The sequence below is a fragment of the Danio aesculapii genome, chromosome 2, assembly GCF_903798145.1.
Source record: "Danio aesculapii chromosome 2, fDanAes4.1, whole genome shotgun sequence".
NCBI lineage: Eukaryota > Metazoa > Chordata > Actinopteri > Cypriniformes > Danionidae > Danio > Danio aesculapii.
In genome coordinates, this window is record NC_079436.1 from 22,248,931 (window position 1) to 22,268,700 (window position 19,770).

The window sequence follows — 19,770 nt, forward strand, 5'->3', positions numbered from 1 at the left end:
TACAGACCATAAATCTAAATGATTCATACTCTCACTCATTTCATGTAAAGACATGTTCAGAATTAGATCAACTGGACAATTTAATGAATTTGCTGAACTTATATATATATATATTAGTTCAGCACTTTAGAAGCACTTTAGCAATGAGACCAACAGCATGTAAGTACATTTAGTCTTGTTTTAAGTAGTTGCTGTGTATGGTTAGAGGACACTTAGACTTGATTTTAGCTGGTTGTGTATGGTTGTAGGACATATAAACTTGTTTTCAGCTGTCTGTGTATGGTACTAGAAAAGTTTACCCACTGTTTCCTTGGTTACTGTAAGAGCTTGTGTGTCGAGCGCGGACGGTTTCGCGCCCCCTGCCGCAATTTCCGGTGTTTTTACTCTCGAGGCGTGTCCAGCTGAGTTCAATCAGCAAAGCGTTCAGGGGTGTATTTAAGCAGCTAGTCTCACTGCGGCAGCGGTCCCGGCAGCCTCGTGTTAAGACCGACGAGTGTAAAGACCATCAACTCTACCTGTGCGACTCCACCGAGCAAAGACACCGACAAAGCACTTGAGTACTTTACTTTTTTTATTTTACTTTATCTCTGCACTCATTATTGTTTTCATTGCACTTTTATTATGTGTTTACTAATTCCTGTTGTTACTAACACTCGCAAAGCACGGGAGGTACGCTGCAGGCGTAAACCTCACAACCTTCGTTCAATACATGTATCTGCTATTTCACAACTCTCTCTCTCCGTGGGCCTCTGGAATTGTCAATCTGCTGTTAACAAGGCAGATTTTATTACCTCCATAGCCACTCATTCTGACTATAATCTCATGGCTCTAACTGAGACCTGGTTGAGACCGGAGGACACTGCTACACATGCAGCTATTTCTACTAATTTCTCTCTTTCCCACACTCCTCGTCAGACAGGGAGAGGGGGTGGGACTGGACTACTGATTTTCAAAGAATGGAAATTCACTCAGAGACCGTCCCTGCCAAAAATCAGCTCCTTTGAATTCCATGCAGTCACCATTATCCACCCCTTCTACATAAATGTGGTTGTCATCTACCGCCCACCGGGTACATTAGGTCACTTCTTAGATGAACTGGATGTTCTTCTCTCATCGTTTTCTGATTATGACACTCCCTTGTTGGTGCTAGGTGACTTCAACATTCACATTGAAAGACCTCAAGCTGCTGACTTCCAGACTCTGCTTGCATCTTTCGACCTCAAAAGAGCACCTACTTCTGCTACTCACAAATCAGGTAATCAACTAGACCTTATTTACACTCGACATTGCCTCGCTGATCAAACACTAGTAACTCCACTACAAACATCGGATCATTTCCTTCTGTCTCTCAATATCCACATTACTCCTGAGCCGCCACACACTCCAACTCTAGTTTCCTTTTGCAGAAACCTATGCTCTCTCTCACCCAATAGACTATTCACCATTGTTTCAGACTCTCTTTTGCCATCTTGCAAACTCTCTGCACTTGATACGAACAGTGCCACTGATACACTCTGCTCCACACTACATCATGTCTAGACAGACTATGTCCTCTTACATCCAGGGCAGCCCGTGCCAGTCCTCCAGCACCCTGGCTCTCTGATGTTCTCCGTAAGCATCGCTCAAAACTTCGGGCTGCAAAGAGAATTTGGCGAAAAACTAAAAATCCTGAACAGCTCATAACATACCAAACTCTTCTGTCCTCTTTCTCAGCTCAGGTTACTTCTGCAAAGCAGACATACTTCCATCAGAAAATCAACAGTGCCACCAATCCTCGCTTACTTTTTAAAACATTTTCCTCCCTCCTCTATCCTCCTCCTCCACCCGCATCCTACACACTCACTACTGATGACCAAAACTGCAAAAATCAGTGCTCAATTTGCTGCACCTACAACAAACACGCAAGATATACCACCAACATCACACACACTCACCTCTTTTTCTCAGCTCTCTGAGTCTGAGGTGTCCAAACTCGTGCTATCTAGCCATGCAACCACCTGTACGCTTGATCCCATTCCCTCTCATCTCTTGCAAGCCATTTTTCCTGCAGTCATACCAACACTGACTCACATAATTAACACATCTCTTGACTCTGGTTTATTCCCTACTTCATTTAAGCAGGCTAGGGTAACCCTACTGCTAAAGAAACCCAACCTGGATTAAACGCTACTTGAAAACTACAGACCGGTATCCCTGCTTACATTCATGGCCAAGATTCTGGAGAAAGTAGTGTTCAGTCAAGTCCTGGACTTTCTTACTCAAAACAACCTCATGGACAACACGCAATCTGGCTTTAAGAAAGGCCACTCAACTGAGACTGCCCTGCTCTCGGTCGTGGAGGATCTCAGACTGGCTAAAGCAGACTCTAAATCATCTGTCCTCATCTTGCTGGATTTATCAGCTGCTTTTGACACTGTAAACCACCAGATCCTGCTATCTACGCTTGAGTCACTGGGCGTTGCAGGCACTGTTTTTCAATGGTTCATATCTTACCTCTTTGACAGGTCATTCAGGGTGTCTTGGAGGGGAGAGGTGTCCAACCTACAGCATCTAAACACTGGGGTACCTCAGGGCTCTGTTCTTGGGCCACTTCTCTTCTCCATCTACATGACATCTTTAATACCAGTCATCCAGAAACATGGATTTTCCTACCACTGCTATGCTGATGACACCCAGCTATACCTCTCTTTTCACCCTGATGATCCCTCGGTTCCAGCTCGCATTTCAGCCTGCCTGTCAGACATTTCACACTGGATGAAAGATCATCATCTTCAGCTCAACCTCACGAAAACGGAAATGCTTAAAGTTTCTGCCAACCCGACTCTACACCATAACTTTTCAATCCAGATGGATGGGGCAACCATTACTGCATCCAAAATGGTAAAAAGCCTTGGAGTAACGATTGATGACCAACTAAACTTCTCTGACCACATTTCTAGAACTGCTGGATTTTTACTGATTCGCATTCTATAACATCAGAAAGGTCCAACCCTTCCTATCTGAACATGCAGCTCAACTCATTGTTCAAGCTCTTGTTCTCTGCAAACTGGATTACTGCAACTCTCTACTAGCCGGGCTTCCAGCTAACTCTATCAATCCTCTTCAGCTGCTACAGAACGCAGCAGCACGAGTGGTCTTTAATGAACCCAAAAGAGCACATGTCACTCCGCTACTCACCCGTTTGCACTGGCTGCCAGTTGCTGCTCGCATAAAATTCAAAGCTCTGATGTTTGCTTACAAAGCGACCTCTGGCTTTGCTCCATCTTATCTGCTCTCACTTCTGAAGATTTATGTGCCCTCCAGAAACTTGCGTTCTGTGAATGAACATCGCCTCGTGGTTCCATCCCTAAGAGGAAAGAAATCACTTTCCCGAACTCTCTCATTCAATCTGCACAGGTGGTGGAATGAACTCCCTAACTACATCAGAACGGCAGTCACTTGCTGTCTTCAAGAAACGACTAAAAACTCAACTATTTAGTCTCCACTTTCCCTCCTAATCTGTAACTGCCTCTCTGGCTATACCACTAACTGTACTCTCTCAAAAAAAAAAAACCATTACTAATGCTTTGCTTCTTAGACATTACACACCTGAAACTTGCCTACAGCACTTATTCACTGTTGCTCTTATAGTTGTGTAAATTGCTTCCTTTTCCTTATTTGTAAGTCGCTTTGGATAAAAGCAGCTGCTAAATGATAATGTTAAATGTAATGCTAAATGTAAATGTTAAATATATATATATATATATATATATATATATATATATATATATATATATATATATATATATATATATATATATATATATATAGATGTGGGGCACTGTTTAGCTCTGGAGGGTCAGTGTTATCCTTTTTTCTTTTCTCATGATCATTACATAACCAACTTGACTGTCTGTTATGCCCTCCTTCAATACATGTACATTCATCTCACTTTACTTTACATTCATCTCACATAATAGACATATATAAAATCTATATGTACAATAAATCTAATAAATTGGTTAATAAAATGTTTATGTTGGGCTTTGTAAAGGTGCATTAATTCTCAAATTATCATTTGACTACTGTTAACTCAGTAACAGATCTTTGAATTAATTAACACTTGTGAATTAATATTTCAAATGAAGTGTTTTTACAATCATGCCAATGCAAAATCAGTTATTGGTATATTTATTGATAATTTCTATACCTTTTCTATAACTCAAATTTTTCAGTAAGGGTCTAAAGAAATATATCAATCCCAATAACACTGAATTACAGCTTGTAGAATCCACAATATTTGTTGAAAATCACTGTGACAAACTCACTGAAGCCCTGCCCACTGTTTGTTAGACCTCTCTGGTACCCTTATTGATGATGGCCTATCACATGGTTCACCGTATCATCCTAATCATCAGCCCCTTTCAGTAATGTGGCTTCAGCGTAGCAGTATGCTCTTCTCTTTTACAGCTCTGGACTTCTCAGATGGTGTTGTGGCTGCATGCAAATGTGAGTTATGTTTTCTTGTAGTGTTTATTTATAAAGTATTGTTTGTATGTGCAGTTTTTCTTGTGTTTATGGAGTATTGCTCAGTTATGCTGTTTTTCTTGTACTGTTTATTTATGGAGAATTGTTTATGCAGTTTATTAATTTATTTGTTTGATCTGTCTTTATGCATTTATGATCAGAAACCAGTCTGATACCATGTGGAGAGTTATGTACTGGCATTGGTGAATAAAACCCAATGATATGGATCTTGTTTCAAGTGTTTTGACTGACACTCCATTGTGATACTCCCCCTGCAAGTCAGCATTACCTTCCTAATTTCTAACAGTACTAAACCTTAAAAACATCTTGCCATAGCTTTGTGGGCTTTAAATAATAATAAACTGAGCATCTCTTTGAAGTGTTACTTACCTGATTAGTTTATAGTAAAATTAATAGTCAAATTGATGAAAAAACTTTGTAAGACTACAGCTGAGTATACAAAAGGAATAGTACATATTTCCATATCTCTGAAAAAACAACACATGTTTGAGTATTTTCAAAATAATTTTAATGTGGCTGAAAGCTGTGATACATTTCTTGAGAAATCACCAGTGACAGGAAACACTGAGGACTCCTCTTGAACAACAGCAGCTTTAGCAGAAACCTCTGGGACCAGGGAGGTTGAAAGAGCCTTAACACAGAGCTGTGGAACTGCTCATCTAGATAGATGTGGTATCTTGAACCAGTCATGAGAGAGCAGCTCATCCAGGTGCAGCCTCTGCTCAGGATTGCTCTTGAGGCAACCCCGAATAAAACGGCAGCATTCTGTGCAGAAAGACAGAGAAAAGTCTGATTATTACTTTCAACTTTGCACTTGCTCTCTAATCTATAACTGTAATTTTATCAAGACGAGTATGTTAGTTAATTTACTGTTTTCTCTATTCTGCATGATTAGGAACTGCAATTAAACTTCTATAGTGTAATAATACTCTTACCATCTGAGTAGCCCGACTGGGACCAGAGCTCAATGTCCATGTAACAGATGTCACTGCTGTCTGGGTAAAGGCTGGTGATCATTCTGAATAGTAGGACCCCCAATGACCACACTGTCGCCTCTTTCCCATGGTACTCTCCTATGTCAATAAACTCCGGAGGGCAGTACCTTGCTGTTCCTGGCAGAAAAGGTTTGTCACATGTCAATGTTTGCTTTAGCACTGCATGTTACTTTTGCTGTTCTCAATTTACTCTCAATCTGTAAATGCAGTTAATGTCTAGAATTCAAGTCCCAAACGACATGTTGAAAATACATACCACTGTAGGTTTTGTAGGATGTTGATCTCAGGAGGTCTCCACAGCCGAAATCAATTAGTTTAACCTCCAGGGTCTCTGTGTTAACCAAGAGGTTTGGCATTTTAATGTCCCGATGAAAGACTCCCCGAGAACAGCAAACAGCAGCAGCGTCAACCACTTGGCGCATAAAATAACGGGCCACCAGCTCAGAGAAGACTCTGTCATGACGCAGCCAAAACAGGTGCATGTCTATGCAGGGTGAGGGCAGCTCTAAGACCATTATATATCGGTCAGGATGGTCTTCCCAATCTAGCAGCTGTATTATGTTGTTACAGCTGGGCCCTTGATTGGCCAGCAATGTAAGGGCCACCTCAAGGGGAACTGGATTGGCAAGGTCAGGCTAGAAGACAGAATATTTTTATCATAGTTAAATGGGTGCAATTGCTCAAGTTAGTATTTAGTCCAGTCTGTTTGTCTACTGAAATATTTGTAGTCCATCACTACATTACAATATTATCAATTGCAAGCAGAACAGAAACAACACAGAGAGAGTGGTCTACTTACAAGGTTAATGTACGGCTCGTTTTCAATCTTCGCTGTGAATTTCACAGCCACCTGAAGGCCGTCTTCACAGCGGGTCCCTTCATAAACAGAGCCGCATCCTCCTTCACCCATCTTTTTGCCGATGGAGTACTTGTTTCGAATGTCATCTAACAAAATATAAGAGTAACAATTTTTTTGTGACATTAACAATGTAATTAACATAAACCAACTGAGAAACGTAAAGTTTTGGCAACATGATAATAAAATATTGTGCTTTTTTCTAATTATAATTAATATAATCATATACAGCAGCAACCTTCTTTATTTACATCTTAATACTGTTTCCCAGAATTCTCAGAATTATTTTGCTTGCATCAAAATCAGAGCAGTTTTACTCTTCTCTAAGATCACACAATATTACGTGAACTGCAAAACATTTTAAACATACCTAAAATTATAACAGAACTCAAATGTTCCAGCATAAAATATATCTTATAAAAAGTGTGTGTGCGTCATAATTTGGGTTATGACAGTAAACTCACCCTTGGTCTTTATGAGCTCAGTACAGTCCAGCTGTTTCAGCAGTTGTGATTCACTCACATCTGCCAACGAACTGACTGGACTGTCTTGATCTTCATGTTGGACTTCATCCACTACTACCTCCACGGCAGCGGGAAGGACATCAGGATCACTGATAGGAGGCTCCTGGTGAACACTGTCCTCCACAGAAAAGACAATGTCCTGCAGAGAAGTCTGATCTAGAGAGGAACATCAACCACATCAATTCACTGTCAGTTTTTGTTTATTTGTTCTGAAATTTGTAACTTCTGTAGATCTAGAAGAAAACACTTATCACATCATTTTATCAAGGCATTTATCTGTATTTGTATAATATGTGATGGTGATGTGTAATTTTATATTGTGTTTAAATTATAATTAATGGACTTGATGTCCAGAGCAAAGTCATTTACCCTCAGTGCTCCTCTTGTATGGGGTCTTAGTGTCCTGGTCCACCTCACCCTGCTCCACCTGAGCTCTGGTGGATTTGGGAGGGGATAAACAAGAGAAAAAAGAGGCCAAACTCTTGAAACCCCTCCTCTTTGGCCTCTTCTTTTTTGTTTTCTTCCCTCCTTTCTCCTCTCTACCTCCCTCTACAACCACCACAGGCGTCTCGTCAAAACGAGGATGGAGCTCCGCCGTGTGGTCGGTTGGAGTCAGTGCTGGTCGGCGATGGGCTCCGTCCCCGCACTCAACTCCTCCCTCCACTTTCTCTCTACTAGATTGTCGCTGTCCCATAATAAACGCAAAAAGTCGCTGCACACACTGTAAACACTGCTGAAACATTCAACTCCTAACTCGCTACAAAGACACAATTCGAATTTCGCTGCTTCTAATATCGTAAAGCGTTCTTAGAATTCGCATTCCAATTATGACATGAGTGCTGAAGATTCTCAAACACAGAAACAAAGAAATGTATTAAACGGTGTCGAAATGTAATAAAATAAATACATTTCAGTATATTTGAAAACAGTTTGATACATTTGACCTTCTTTTATTAACCTCAGTGTGTCACTATTATAATAGTAAGATAATTTACAGAAAGCGTTTAACACAATAACTCTAAATACAATTACATTTGTACAGAAGTCCCCTCTCTCCTTATGTAGATTTCATACACGTTTTTAAATATGTTTTCTATCAAGCTACTTTATTATAGTTTTAGAGTCGTGTCACTATATTTATAATTTCCTTATTAAAAAATAACACATTTAAAGAGTTTTATTTGTAACATTTTCTGCTTATTTGAGACATTTGTATTATTTGAATTGAGTTTATTCATATTTCAGCATTACTTGTATAAGATATCGATCTGATACTATAAAATAAACAAAAATAAATCAAATTAAATTATATTAATATTAACTAATTATTATTATGAAGTATTGTATTAGTAATAATTATGAACAATTATAACTTTATAGTAACAAAATGATCTCTTATTTTTTATTAAGTGAATTATTAATTAATCTTACAATTTGGACAAGCCATGTCTAAAGATACTTAGCACTCCTCCCAGTTGGAAAAGTCCTGCATTCACTATTTAAAGGGGACCTATTATGCCCCTTCTCACAAAACATTAAATAAATCTTTGATCCCCCTCGAGTGTTTATGTGAAGTTTCAGCATAAAATACCCCAAAAATATTTTGTATAACTCTTTGAAACTGCCACTTTTTGGAGTTGATCCAAATTGTGCCATTTTGGTGACTGTTGCTTTAAATTCAAATGAGCTACAAATGTTGATGCGTTAGCATAGCTGCACATTCAAAACAAGAATCTCTGTGAAAAACTGAAAATGTCAAATAAAGTGGCTCAGAAGAAGGTAACTAGTGTTCATTTGTATTGTATTATTATTATATATAATTGTATATAGTATTAATTGTATATAGTATGCATGCATGGTGGCTCAGTGGTTAACACTGTCGCCTCACAGCAAGAAGGTCGCTGGTTCAAGTCCCGACTGGGTCAGTTGACATTTTTGTGTGGAGTTTGCATGTTCTACCCATGTTTGCGTGGTAAATAGATGAATTGGATAAACTAAATTGTTCATAGTGTATGGGTGTTTCCCAGTACTAGGTTGCAGCTGGAAGAGAATCTGCTGTGTAAAAAATATATATGCTGAATAAGTTTTATGCTGTGGTGACACCTGAATAATAAAGGGACTAATCTGAAGGAAAATGAATCTATATCGTAATATATTGAGCTAATCTGCAGGTCAAAACTCTAATGTCAGATAAGACGGCTGCTTCTCACTGAGAGCTGTTTATGCTAATGAATGAGAGACAGTCCCTAATGGACATGGTTTTCCCCTCTAATAATATGTACAAAGAAGAATATTAATCAATGCGTTTATACAGACTGTTTTTATCAAGTGTGATTATAAGAAATATATTATTTACCGTTAGAGGCTGGCTCTATTCCAATAATGTTGCCACACAACTGTTTTTAAACCCTTATAAAAGTGATTTTTGCATAATATTTTTGGCATATTTTTGCATAATAACTCAAAATCATTGCAGGAAAGCCTAATAAGAGTCCTAATAAAATTTTAATATCCAACATTCAATAGAGTACAAAAAAAATACAAATAAAAATTAATAAATTATAAAGGATTTACTGCTCAAAATGCTTTTAAACTTTAAGCGAGAACGCTGTGTGTGAAAGGTTACACTTTAATAAAATCTACTTACGTTTAGTTTTACTAATTACATATCACAACTCTTAGATATGTTCTTAGCCTACAAGGCAAAAATCATAAACGGTTACATTGAAAGTTTGAGAAAATTGCTGTGCAACAAACCAAACATTATTATTAACTTTAATCTACAAGCTGGTGAAATCAAAAACACATCAAACACATTAATATGAAAAACAGGTTTATTTGTGTGTGTGTGTGCACTAAGGTCTTACACTGGGGTAAAGCTTGAACATTTCCCCAAAAACAACACGCTGAGAGACGTACACAGGATCTTCAGGCCTCACATGCCAGAGACTGGTTTACAGTAAGGCCTTCACTAAAGTGTAAATCTACACAAGCGTGTGTTTCTGAGTCCCCGCCACAAGCTTCATCAATCCAGCATTTTCAACAAGCTTCACACAGTTCACTCAGACAACAAGAGGTATAAAAAGTCCCTCAGCAACAATCAACAATACAAATACACGTAGCATAGAAATCAACCAAAATAAGTACAGTTATTCCTGATCCAAACAGCAGAATGATGATTTTTATGAAGCGTGGTCCTTTAAATCGGCTTGAGATTGACATTAAAAAAAAGCTTTGAATTTTGAAAATGAAACCGTGTCTAAATTCGCTCTAACTTCTCACTAAGAAATTCTTCAACGCTGTCTGTGTTCCACTTGAGGATGCTGAGCTCTTCAGCGATGTTCCCGTTATCGTCCAACAGCTTTAGTACAGGGTCCGAGCCTCTCACATACTGAAAAAACACACACAATTAACCGGAGTTTAACACAATATACTTCTCACAAATGTTTTGTACCACATTATATACGTTCACAACCAGCAAAAACTTTTTTGAATGTAAAATGTTTTTGAAGAACAAAAGAAATGGGGGGGGAAAAAGCCTCTTGTGCTCACAACAGTTGCAGTTATTGGTTGAAAAACAGTGAGACTGTGAAATAATATTAGGTCCCACTTTATATTAAGTGGCCTTAACCAATATGTACGTACACTGAAATTGATCATTTGTTATAATGTAACTATTGTGTAAATACATGTTTTTAGATTGTACTGATGATTGATTAAATACCTGCATTCAAATACCTCGGTAAGACATTTGTAATTACACTGTTGACCATCCCTTACACCTTAACCCACACTTAAACCTACCCATACCATCAAGCCTGTCCCTAACCCTACATGTACGCCCAAGAGTGTTCTGCAATACATTATGAACACAGTATGTACACTGTATTTATTTCTTGATGCAAGTACATAGTTAAGACCACCTAGTATAAAGTATAAAGGACCAAATATTGCATATAGAAACACAGAATAGAATCTGTGTATTATTTTAAGCATATTTTAGAATTAGTTATATTTTTAATTATTTTTGATAAATATATTGGTTAAAATGATTATCTTGACTAAATATTTGATTTTATTAATTCTAGTTTATTGAATAAAAAATTTACAGTTTTTTTGCTGAAACTGCTGAATCTTTATTCAGGATTTGATAAAGTAGAAAATTCAGAAGAACAGTTTATTTGCAACAGATTTCATTATCTTTAATGTCAGTTTTGATCGACTTCATGGATCTACGTTGATTAGAAGTAATAAATAAATAAATAAAAACATTTTTGAGTGGTTTTGTCATTGTCCACGTGAATAATGTTTGTGTTTCTTTATCACCCAAATTTCTAAATAAATATTTTACCTTGATTTGAAGCCCTCTGAACATCTTTGGCTTGTCACTCCTGACAAAAGCTGAAGGAAAAGTCACACAAAAACAAATGATGTTTTGTAACAAAAGTGCAAACGTCAACACACTGACAGTCTGTCTCGCACAACAGATGAGATGCTGTTACAGCTGCTTCAAGAAAAGCACCTTTGAAGCATTTCACTTAGGGTATATACAGGAATCAGTAAAAATCGATAACTTTCTAAATCTTTTAAAGACTCTTTCCATACTTTAAGACCTCATCACCACTTTTAACAGGTAAGACTGGCGACATTTTAAATATATTCACTAAATACTGATTGTAAAGAAACTAATCCCAAACTAAAACATTTCTCATTATATACTTTATAAAAATGTTAATCCAGAAGGTTTCGCCTATAGAACAGCAGAAATAATGGTGCTGTCTTGGTTGCTGCAGTAAACAAAGCAGTGTGACATCAAATACAGCAGGATTTTATCGATTTCATAAACTACACAATCCCAAAATTTCAAACTTTAGCGTATAATTACACAACTGTATAATCAAAAATGATGCAAAATTGAATACCTTGTAGCAGCATTAAAGATATTAAGGGCCTTAAATTTCTCTAAATTGATTTATTAACTTTTAATACACTACGAACACTCTGCAACTAAACTTGGATTATTAAAGGTACAGTTCACTCGAAAAGAAAAATTTACCCAACCTCAGGTGGTTCCAAAACTTGAGTTTCTTTCTTCCGTTAAACACAAAAGATATTTTGAAGAAAGCTGAAAACCATTAATAGTTTTAATAGGGGATATATAATAATGGGGGGGAACTAATATTAAAGGGCACCTATTTTACCCGTTTTCAAGATTTAATATAAGTCTTTTGTGTCTCCAAAATGTGTTTGTAAAGTTTCAGCTTAAAACACCCAACAGATTATTTATTTTAGCTTTCTGAATATTGGCCTTTTCAGCTATGAGCACATTGTAGCTGTTTTTGTTGCCTGTGCCTTTAATGCAACTGAGCTGGTTCTACCCGCCCACCATTCTCACATGCCAGTCACAGCCAGAGATCTCTCCCTGTGATCTCTCTAATGTGTGTCTCCATCTCCTGCTGCGTCAGATAAACAGCACAGTGACAGACATGAAGGAAGCAGATCTTATGTATCGTTTGTGATAAATAATTCGGTAAGAACTTTCCCGATGATTATTTGATGTATTTGTTGTGGAGTTAATTCAAGCCTTTCCTCAACAATAAGTCACACATTATCACTAAGTTCTCACACACACAAAGCACGCGTTTAACTTTGTACTCTTATTGCATGGCAAATGTGACAGGATACAGGTTAATATTTACTGCTGTATGGATATCCATTATGTTAATGTACAAAATAAACTTGATTTAACGTCCACAAACTGGGGTTGTAATGTCCTCTTTTATAACTGTACTGACATCCGGCTGTAGTGATGAATTGCATAGCGATTCTACTGTATTTATTACAAAAATGCACCGTTTTAAAAAAGTTTTAAACTTGTGAAACTTATTCTTGATCACATTTAATGATGATTGATGATCACAGCGAGCTGAACAGATCTTTTAATTCCAGTTTATTTGTGCACATCCTGTCTGGTGGATATGATTATATGCTTTACTACTGAGACATGTTAATACGCGGCTGTCAATCAAGTCGGTGGGAAGGAAAACCGCACTTTTACATCGTGTTGCAGTGTTCCTCAAAATGGGAGAGATTTGGATCCTATTGTAAGGTCAGAAAGTGAAAAATAAAAAAATGACACCGGACACACTACACACACTTCTCTCCAAACAGCTTCCAAAAGTTGATGTTCATCATAGGTGCCCTTTAAGTCAATATCAACTTCATTTTGTGTTTAACAGAAGAAAGAAACTCAAACATGTTTGGATCTTGTGAGATGTATGATGCATGAAGAATTATTTATTCATATGATCCTCAAGCTACCTTGGACTTGAGGGAACCTCCCCAGTTTTCATCCACAGACCTCAAGGATGGCTCCTGGGTAGAGCTGTCAAAGAAATCAAACACACATTTGTCCCGGTTTAAACAGAAGTTATAAATATAAAATTGAAAATAAATTAAAAATCAATCCACAAGTTAAAACAAGTTAAATCAATCAACTTCATTAAAACAAACTAAACTCAAATGATAGACAGCAAACTGTTGCATTTAATTTTTATCTTTAGACAATTTTAAAAAACTGGGTTAAAAAAACTAGAAAGCTACATTACAGAAGTCTTATTATGATTAATGTGCTTTTAGCTTTCTTTTTGATGCTTGAGCAATAAAAAGTTAATTCTCTCTATTTTGGGTGTGCAACAAATTGCCAAAAACTGCACTTGCGATTTAGCAAAAGCTGTGCTTGTCATTTATTTATTTATTTACTTATTATTTATTTATTGCCACATCAGCAACTTATAGCTATTTCGTTGCAAAATGGATATATATAAAACATTACATGATAACAAATTCGTATTACACTAAAAAAAAAATAAAAGTTACTTAGACAAATATATAAAATATAAAGATAGAATTCACACAAAAAATTATTCAAAGTTAAATATGATTTTTCAGTTCAATTTTTGATCATTTATAACTCTTCTTGGTGGTACCTTTTTAAAAATGTCCATCAAAGTACTCTTCTTATAAAAATTTTGCCTAATGGAATTTAAACTTCTACATTCCAACAAAATATGTTTTATGGTAAGAGCAGTCTGGCAGTAATTACATTTAGGTGATTCTTCGTTATTCAATAAATATAAATGTGTCAACCTAGAATGTCCAATTCGACATTTGGTATAGACCGTCTGATCATGCCTGGTCTCAAAATCACAAGACAGTGTGGAGGAGAGAGAGGTGAGGTAAGATGGCGAGTCGTGCACCAAGTGACCTTGTCTCGAAAAAGAACACAACCTCTGCAGTTTGGCAGTATTTGGGGTTACAACCGAACGAGAAGGGAGACATGGTAAATACAAACTAGAGGTCTGCAATTCCACTGTTGTACCGTGGGACCAGACCAGATTTCTTGCGTTCTTGCGTCACAATTTCCAAATAAAGCGCGGGTGAGGTCGGTAACTGGTGTAATTTGAACGGGAGCGGGAGGTCTAACAATATCGCTTTCGAGCGAGCGAGCACACGCACATCCGCGTGGATGCTGTTTATATGTGTGTGTGTGTGTGAAAGAGTGTCCCGCGCAGATCTCTAATACGAACAAGACAAACAGGTGACTGCCCAAGGTCGCATATACGGTATTCCGTTTCTGAATGGTTTAGGCACAAGCCAACAGTTTGGTGACGCTGTCTGAGCCTTACATCATATTTTTTTTATTATGCACGGTAATACTATATACCGATGTAAATAGGGAGGAGGTTTGACGGTATCAAAATTTGGATACCAGCCAAGCCTACCGCACACTGTATGGAAAGAAAAAAAAACTTCTGCATTTCAGTGTGTGTGTCTGTGGTCCTTTACTGACTCAGTAGGTGCAGAGAATAGTGTCAAACAGTCATGTGTGTATAGACTATCCTGACACAAAATGCAGCAAAAAGTCCTACATGACGATAATAGTTCGATTGAGGTGTTTACATGTCTGTACTGCACTTCAATAATGCATCTAAAACTGGCATAAGCCACATGTCTTAATCGACTTCTGTTTAGTTTCATTATGAGTTTAATCTGATTAAATTGATCAAAACTTGCTGTTTACATGGTGGACTCTTAATCAGAGTATTGTCTTAATCATATTCAAATCGTATTATTGATGCCCATGTAAACGTACTCTGTGAGCACTGTCCTTTGTGTAAGATATTAAAGTGAAATTACATTTATTCCAACAGGTTATTTTTTTATATAAATTTATTCAAATTTTAATATATTTTGGTTTAAATTATTGGATTCATTTCCTATTTCTGTAAAACCAAGTTTCCTTATACTTGGAAAGCATCTCTTTTTTGTGCGAAGCCAAAAAGTTATCCAAGGCTCAAGAAACATGAATTTAGTGATCCATTTAAGCCTTGGCTAATAAAGACCATTATTTCCTCTAATGCAGGCCCAGAAAGCTCACGCTGGTTTGCAGTCAGCTGTTTTTGGATGACCTTGGCTTTGCTTTTAACACCACTAGTTATTTAAAGTCAACTTCATGTGTGAAAGCCTTTATAGCCCATTACATCTTTTAAAGCACTGTTACAACATTTTTAAGGTCCATTACTTTGTGGTCAGAGCAAGAAAAGAGCTTGTGATTTGGCAGAGATGCTGAACTCACCTTCCTGTTCTCCAGCTGAGCCTCCTCTTGGCAGCACTGCCTGCAGGGAAGGTCTAGCTGGTTCAGACTGAACTGACCCAGGAGCTCACAGGAGCTACACAGGAGATTGCTGGAGAACCCCAGCTCCCTGCAAGCCTCAGACGAGAGCTCTGCTCCATAGGACGCCAACTGGGCCAAGAAAACAAGCAGAAGATGCAATTCTATCAACACTAGTACAGATTTACCTTAACTTCACAAACCGGTAGGAAATTCCCAGCTGTTTACTGACAGCGTCTTAGATTTTTATGACACTCAAATGCAATGTCAAAGATAAAGGCAAATGTGGGGGGTAAAGCACAGGTGATGGAATTTGCGAGCTTTGGCTACAGCTATGATAACAAGAGTCTGCAATTTATGGCTGGTGTTTTGTACACATCCCCTATACCAGTGTTTCCCAACCCTGTTCCTGGAGGCACACCAACAGTTCATGTTTTAGATGTCTCCCTCATCTGACCCATTAACTTCAGGTTTTGGAGTCTCTTCCAATGCAGAGTTTCCCAACCCTGTTCTAGAAGGCATGCCAACAGTACACACTTTCATCCTCTCCCTAATCAAACACACCTGAAACAACTCATCAGAACATTAGAAGAGACTCCAAAACCTGAAGTTAATGGGTCAGATGAGGGAGACATCCAAAACATGAACTGTTGGTGCACTGTAAAAAATCTTATGTGCTATTTAAAAAAAAATTGTGGTAACACTATTGCACGTATTATTTTTAAGTAAATTTCAAGACTTGATTTTTTTAGCAAAAACCACTTGAATGAATCATGTGAAAATTACTAAATGTTTTGAGTGATAAATGAAGATTTTAATATTATTAGCGGAATGTGCTTTTATAATTTAAGCAAATCCACCACCATTTACTCATATTCATTTTTTTTAACGAAAACCACTTGAAAGAATCATGTGAAAATTACTAGTTTTTTTAAGTGATAGATGATGATTTTAATATTATTAGTGGAATGTGCTTTTATAATATATGCAAATAAATCACCATTTACTCAAATTTATTACTGAAAATTACTCATTCATAAAATGTAAAATATATAATGTATAATGAAAAACATACACAATACATTTAGGCCAAATATCATTTTATTACATGTTACACTGATAACAAAATGGTACAATATGTTAAACAAATCTATATAAAATTTACAGCAATGCTAATCTCTGATAAAAATTCCTTTATCCATGTCATGGAAAAAACTGACCTGTCAACTTTCCTTTGTAGGAATAGTCACATTTTAGACAATATTTGACAGAATTTGTGTATTGCAAACTTAATATTCATTTCTTTGTAAGTGATTTTAATTTGTGGAATATTTGTATAAATGCAGTTCAGCGATTCTAGATTTTCCAGGCTAGCCATGACTCACTTATCCTCCAAGACAATGCAGAAGTCCTCATGGTTGGTCATCCCTCTGACAGACAGCAATTCTCTGTGCATTCCCACACTGTAAAATAAACATTACGTTTATTATATTGAAATTATGCAGTTGTACATTTCAAATGTTTAAGGTTTACTAAAACACATTAAGGAAATATATTAATGAAATAAACCATTTCTTTTATATCTGTGAACAGTAATTCTTCATAATGTTTGAGTAGATGTTGCTGACTGACACAAATACACAAGTATTTTGACTTATAATGGACAGGGTGTTTAAATGTATACTAGTGTACAGACATTTATAAAAACATACCATGTTTATACAAGGAATAGTGCATTCAACAGTGTAATGCTTGAGCTATATATTTTTTTGTAAGCATGCAAAAATATAAAATGCAGTTTTCGGAAGATCATAAATATCTGAAACAGTTTGAGACACTTACATTGCACTCCTGGATGAGCTCTTCCTCTTATTCATACAGATAGACCAGCAACAGAGGACGACATCTCTCGTTTCATCCCTGATTTAATGTGAGGTCTGATGCAAAAAAGTGTAGAAATTAGTAATAATAATAATAATAATAATAATAATAATAATAATAATAATAATAATAATAATACACAAATAACATTATTAAAAATACCTGATGTATGGCACCCATTCTCTTTATCAAAATCTGCCTCAATAAACTGCTCCTCTTTAGTGGGAAAACACTGCGAAAGTTTTCTTCATTAAACTGAAAAATGAAGCAAACAAATATTAGTATTTATGTACAGTATTATATATAAACAGTTCATTACATTACATCAGCAATGCTGTAAAAGGAACCTTATGAAATGGAAAAGCACTAGCTGTACATAAACCCCATTGAATAGCTAGCTAACTTAGCTTAGCTTAGCTTAGCTTAGATTTACCACTTAACAAGCTCACTGTTGTTCATCTGCTTAACTGTTGCCTGATCATTGCTGTTAAATATTACAATGCAAATAATTTGTTCATCTTCATTATATAATTCAGAATGAACATTGAAGCAAATCAATTTCAAATAGGAATGGGTGGTTAAAACTACCCGTGTATCCCTATATACATCATATGGCAAAAACTAAGCTCCTGAACAAGCTTGAACAGCATGTGTCTTTCCTGAAAGAGCTTAGGTTATTTAAGACAATAAAATGATAAACTGTTAATGCTTACCTCTTAACATGCTCGCGGTTGATCTGCTCCTTCAAAATGTCGTCTGATCACTGCCGTTGTTGAGATTCAAATGCAAACATCTCAATCAAATCCACATAATTGAGTGAATTTTCTTAAAATAAACGTGAAGCCATCTTTCCTCAATTTTATTAGCTTAACTGGTTTCTCAAATTAAGCTTAGTAATTGCACTAGTTTGCTTAAAAAAATAAGTAAAATTTAAATCTTAGTTATATTAGCGAAATCTTCTTAATATTTTATAATAAATCCAGAATATCAATTTTTTAAAGAAAATATGCTCATTATTTTTAATGACCTCATTAATTTTTTTAATGAAAATTACAAGCCTCAAGATTCATTTTTTACAGTGTGTGCCTCCAAGAACAGGGTTGAGAAACACTGCCCTATACAGAATTCATTTTAATCATTTGAAATTGAAACTTTTCTTGGATGAAGAAATTACATAATTTGCAGTTGCAGCTTGATTTCTTTGAGTTGCAATTGGAGCTATTTGGATGAGAATTTTACCTTTTTTTTTTTTTTAAATACACCACTAAACTTTCCTTTGACTATTCCTGAATACAAATCAACAAGTCATTGAGGTTAAAGCTTTGAAGTATGCAAATATTTTTCTCCACATACGCTAAATCTGTGAAATATTACATAGTGGACTTGCTTCCTGGTTGTGCACAATATCAGCTACTATATGAAAATCCTACAGAAAAGGAACATAAACAGAAGTTAACATAACTAAACACGTACTTTCAATGACTGTGAAGGTGACTATAACCTACAAGTATAGAGGTAAAGTTGGTTTTATATTCGCACATTTGTTCATTTAGAAGTCTCTACATTGTTTACCATGTTACTTTGAATATTCGATCGGAATTAGCATGCAAGTTTGACTTGAAAACAACATTAACACTGTTTATTTGACTGTGAACAATGCTGTATTTTGATACGTCATTGGCTGCTAATATGATTTCGCTATTTAGAGTTTGCAAATAATACTTTTATGAAATTATATTATTAAGGGGAAAGTGCGAATGTGCGAATATAAAACCAACTTTACCTCTATCCTACAAGTAAATTTATGCTACTACGTAACCAACTAGTTCATCTTTTGCGGCTAAAGTAGCTTAATTTGTTTTATTAATCAACATAAGCCATTTAAAACATAACGTTAGTCTCGACAATTTGTTGCAGAAGCAAAGTTAATGTCTGCCATGTAAATTAAACGATGATATTCTAAAGATAACTTTATTACTGATATTATTTAAATAATCTGCCGGTTGAGCCACGTCATTGCTAACATTAGCGAACCGGCTAACTAGCACCTTAAACGGAAATTGTCCATGTCATACGAATAAACGTGGGTGCCCTGCACGGTTGAGTGTATGCTCTCAAAGATGATCGTGTACAGATCTGTTTTATTCACTTACCGCCTGTAATAACGGCAGCAACCAAAGCAGATACACCTCCCCCGCCATAACTGTTTCTCTCCCAGTCGCTAAGGCTTAGCAGGAAGTGTCACACACATCCGCTAATAAGAGTCTTGTAAATAATCGAATATCAGTTTCCGTTTGATAAAAAACTATTTTA

At 36.4% G+C, this 19,770-nt stretch overlaps 2 protein-coding genes and 1 long non-coding RNA gene across 3 annotated transcripts; all 3 read right to left on the bottom strand.

Moving 5' to 3' along the window:
* Nucleotides 1–5,107: 5,107 nt before the first annotated feature.
* On the bottom strand, nucleotides 5,108–7,750 carry LOC130235892 (serine/threonine-protein kinase pim-2-like). The gene is made up of 6 exons (XM_056466419.1): nucleotides 7,272–7,750; nucleotides 6,843–7,058; nucleotides 6,322–6,467; nucleotides 5,779–6,157; nucleotides 5,463–5,639; nucleotides 5,108–5,292 (listed from the first exon to the last, which is right to left on the bottom strand). The coding sequence occupies exons 1-6, from the start codon at nucleotides 7,642–7,644 to the stop codon at nucleotides 5,183–5,185; spliced, it is 1,401 nt and encodes a 466-aa protein (XP_056322394.1). The 5' UTR covers nucleotides 7,645–7,750; the 3' UTR covers nucleotides 5,108–5,182.
* Nucleotides 7,751–9,718: 1,968 nt separating this feature from the next.
* selenof (selenoprotein F) lies at nucleotides 9,719–19,698 on the bottom strand. The gene is made up of 5 exons (XM_056474759.1): nucleotides 19,611–19,698; nucleotides 15,541–15,708; nucleotides 13,224–13,287; nucleotides 11,254–11,303; nucleotides 9,719–10,293 (listed from the first exon to the last, which is right to left on the bottom strand). The coding sequence occupies exons 1-5, from the start codon at nucleotides 19,656–19,658 to the stop codon at nucleotides 10,162–10,164; spliced, it is 462 nt and encodes a 153-aa protein (XP_056330734.1). The 5' UTR covers nucleotides 19,659–19,698; the 3' UTR covers nucleotides 9,719–10,161.
* On the bottom strand, nucleotides 16,660–19,582 carry LOC130242837 (uncharacterized). Its single transcript, XR_008839097.1, has 4 exons — nucleotides 18,171–19,582; nucleotides 17,620–17,712; nucleotides 17,419–17,513; nucleotides 16,660–17,039 (listed from the first exon to the last, which is right to left on the bottom strand). It is a non-coding gene; the product is annotated as an uncharacterized LOC130242837 (long non-coding RNA).
* Nucleotides 19,699–19,770: the final 72 nt, after the last annotated feature.

Coding starts and splice junctions, on each gene's coding strand:
- LOC130235892 (XM_056466419.1), bottom strand. CDS start 7,644: ATGTTTCAGCAGTGTTTACAGTGTGTGCAGCGACTTTTTGCGTTTATT. Junction 5,640..5,778: donor ATCCTACAAAACCTACAGTG/GTATGTATTTTC, acceptor CTTTTCTGCCAG/GAACAGCAAGGTACTGCCCT. Junction 5,293..5,462: donor CCAGTCGGGCTACTCAGATG/GTAAGAGTATTA, acceptor CTTTCTGCACAG/AATGCTGCCGTTTTATTCGG.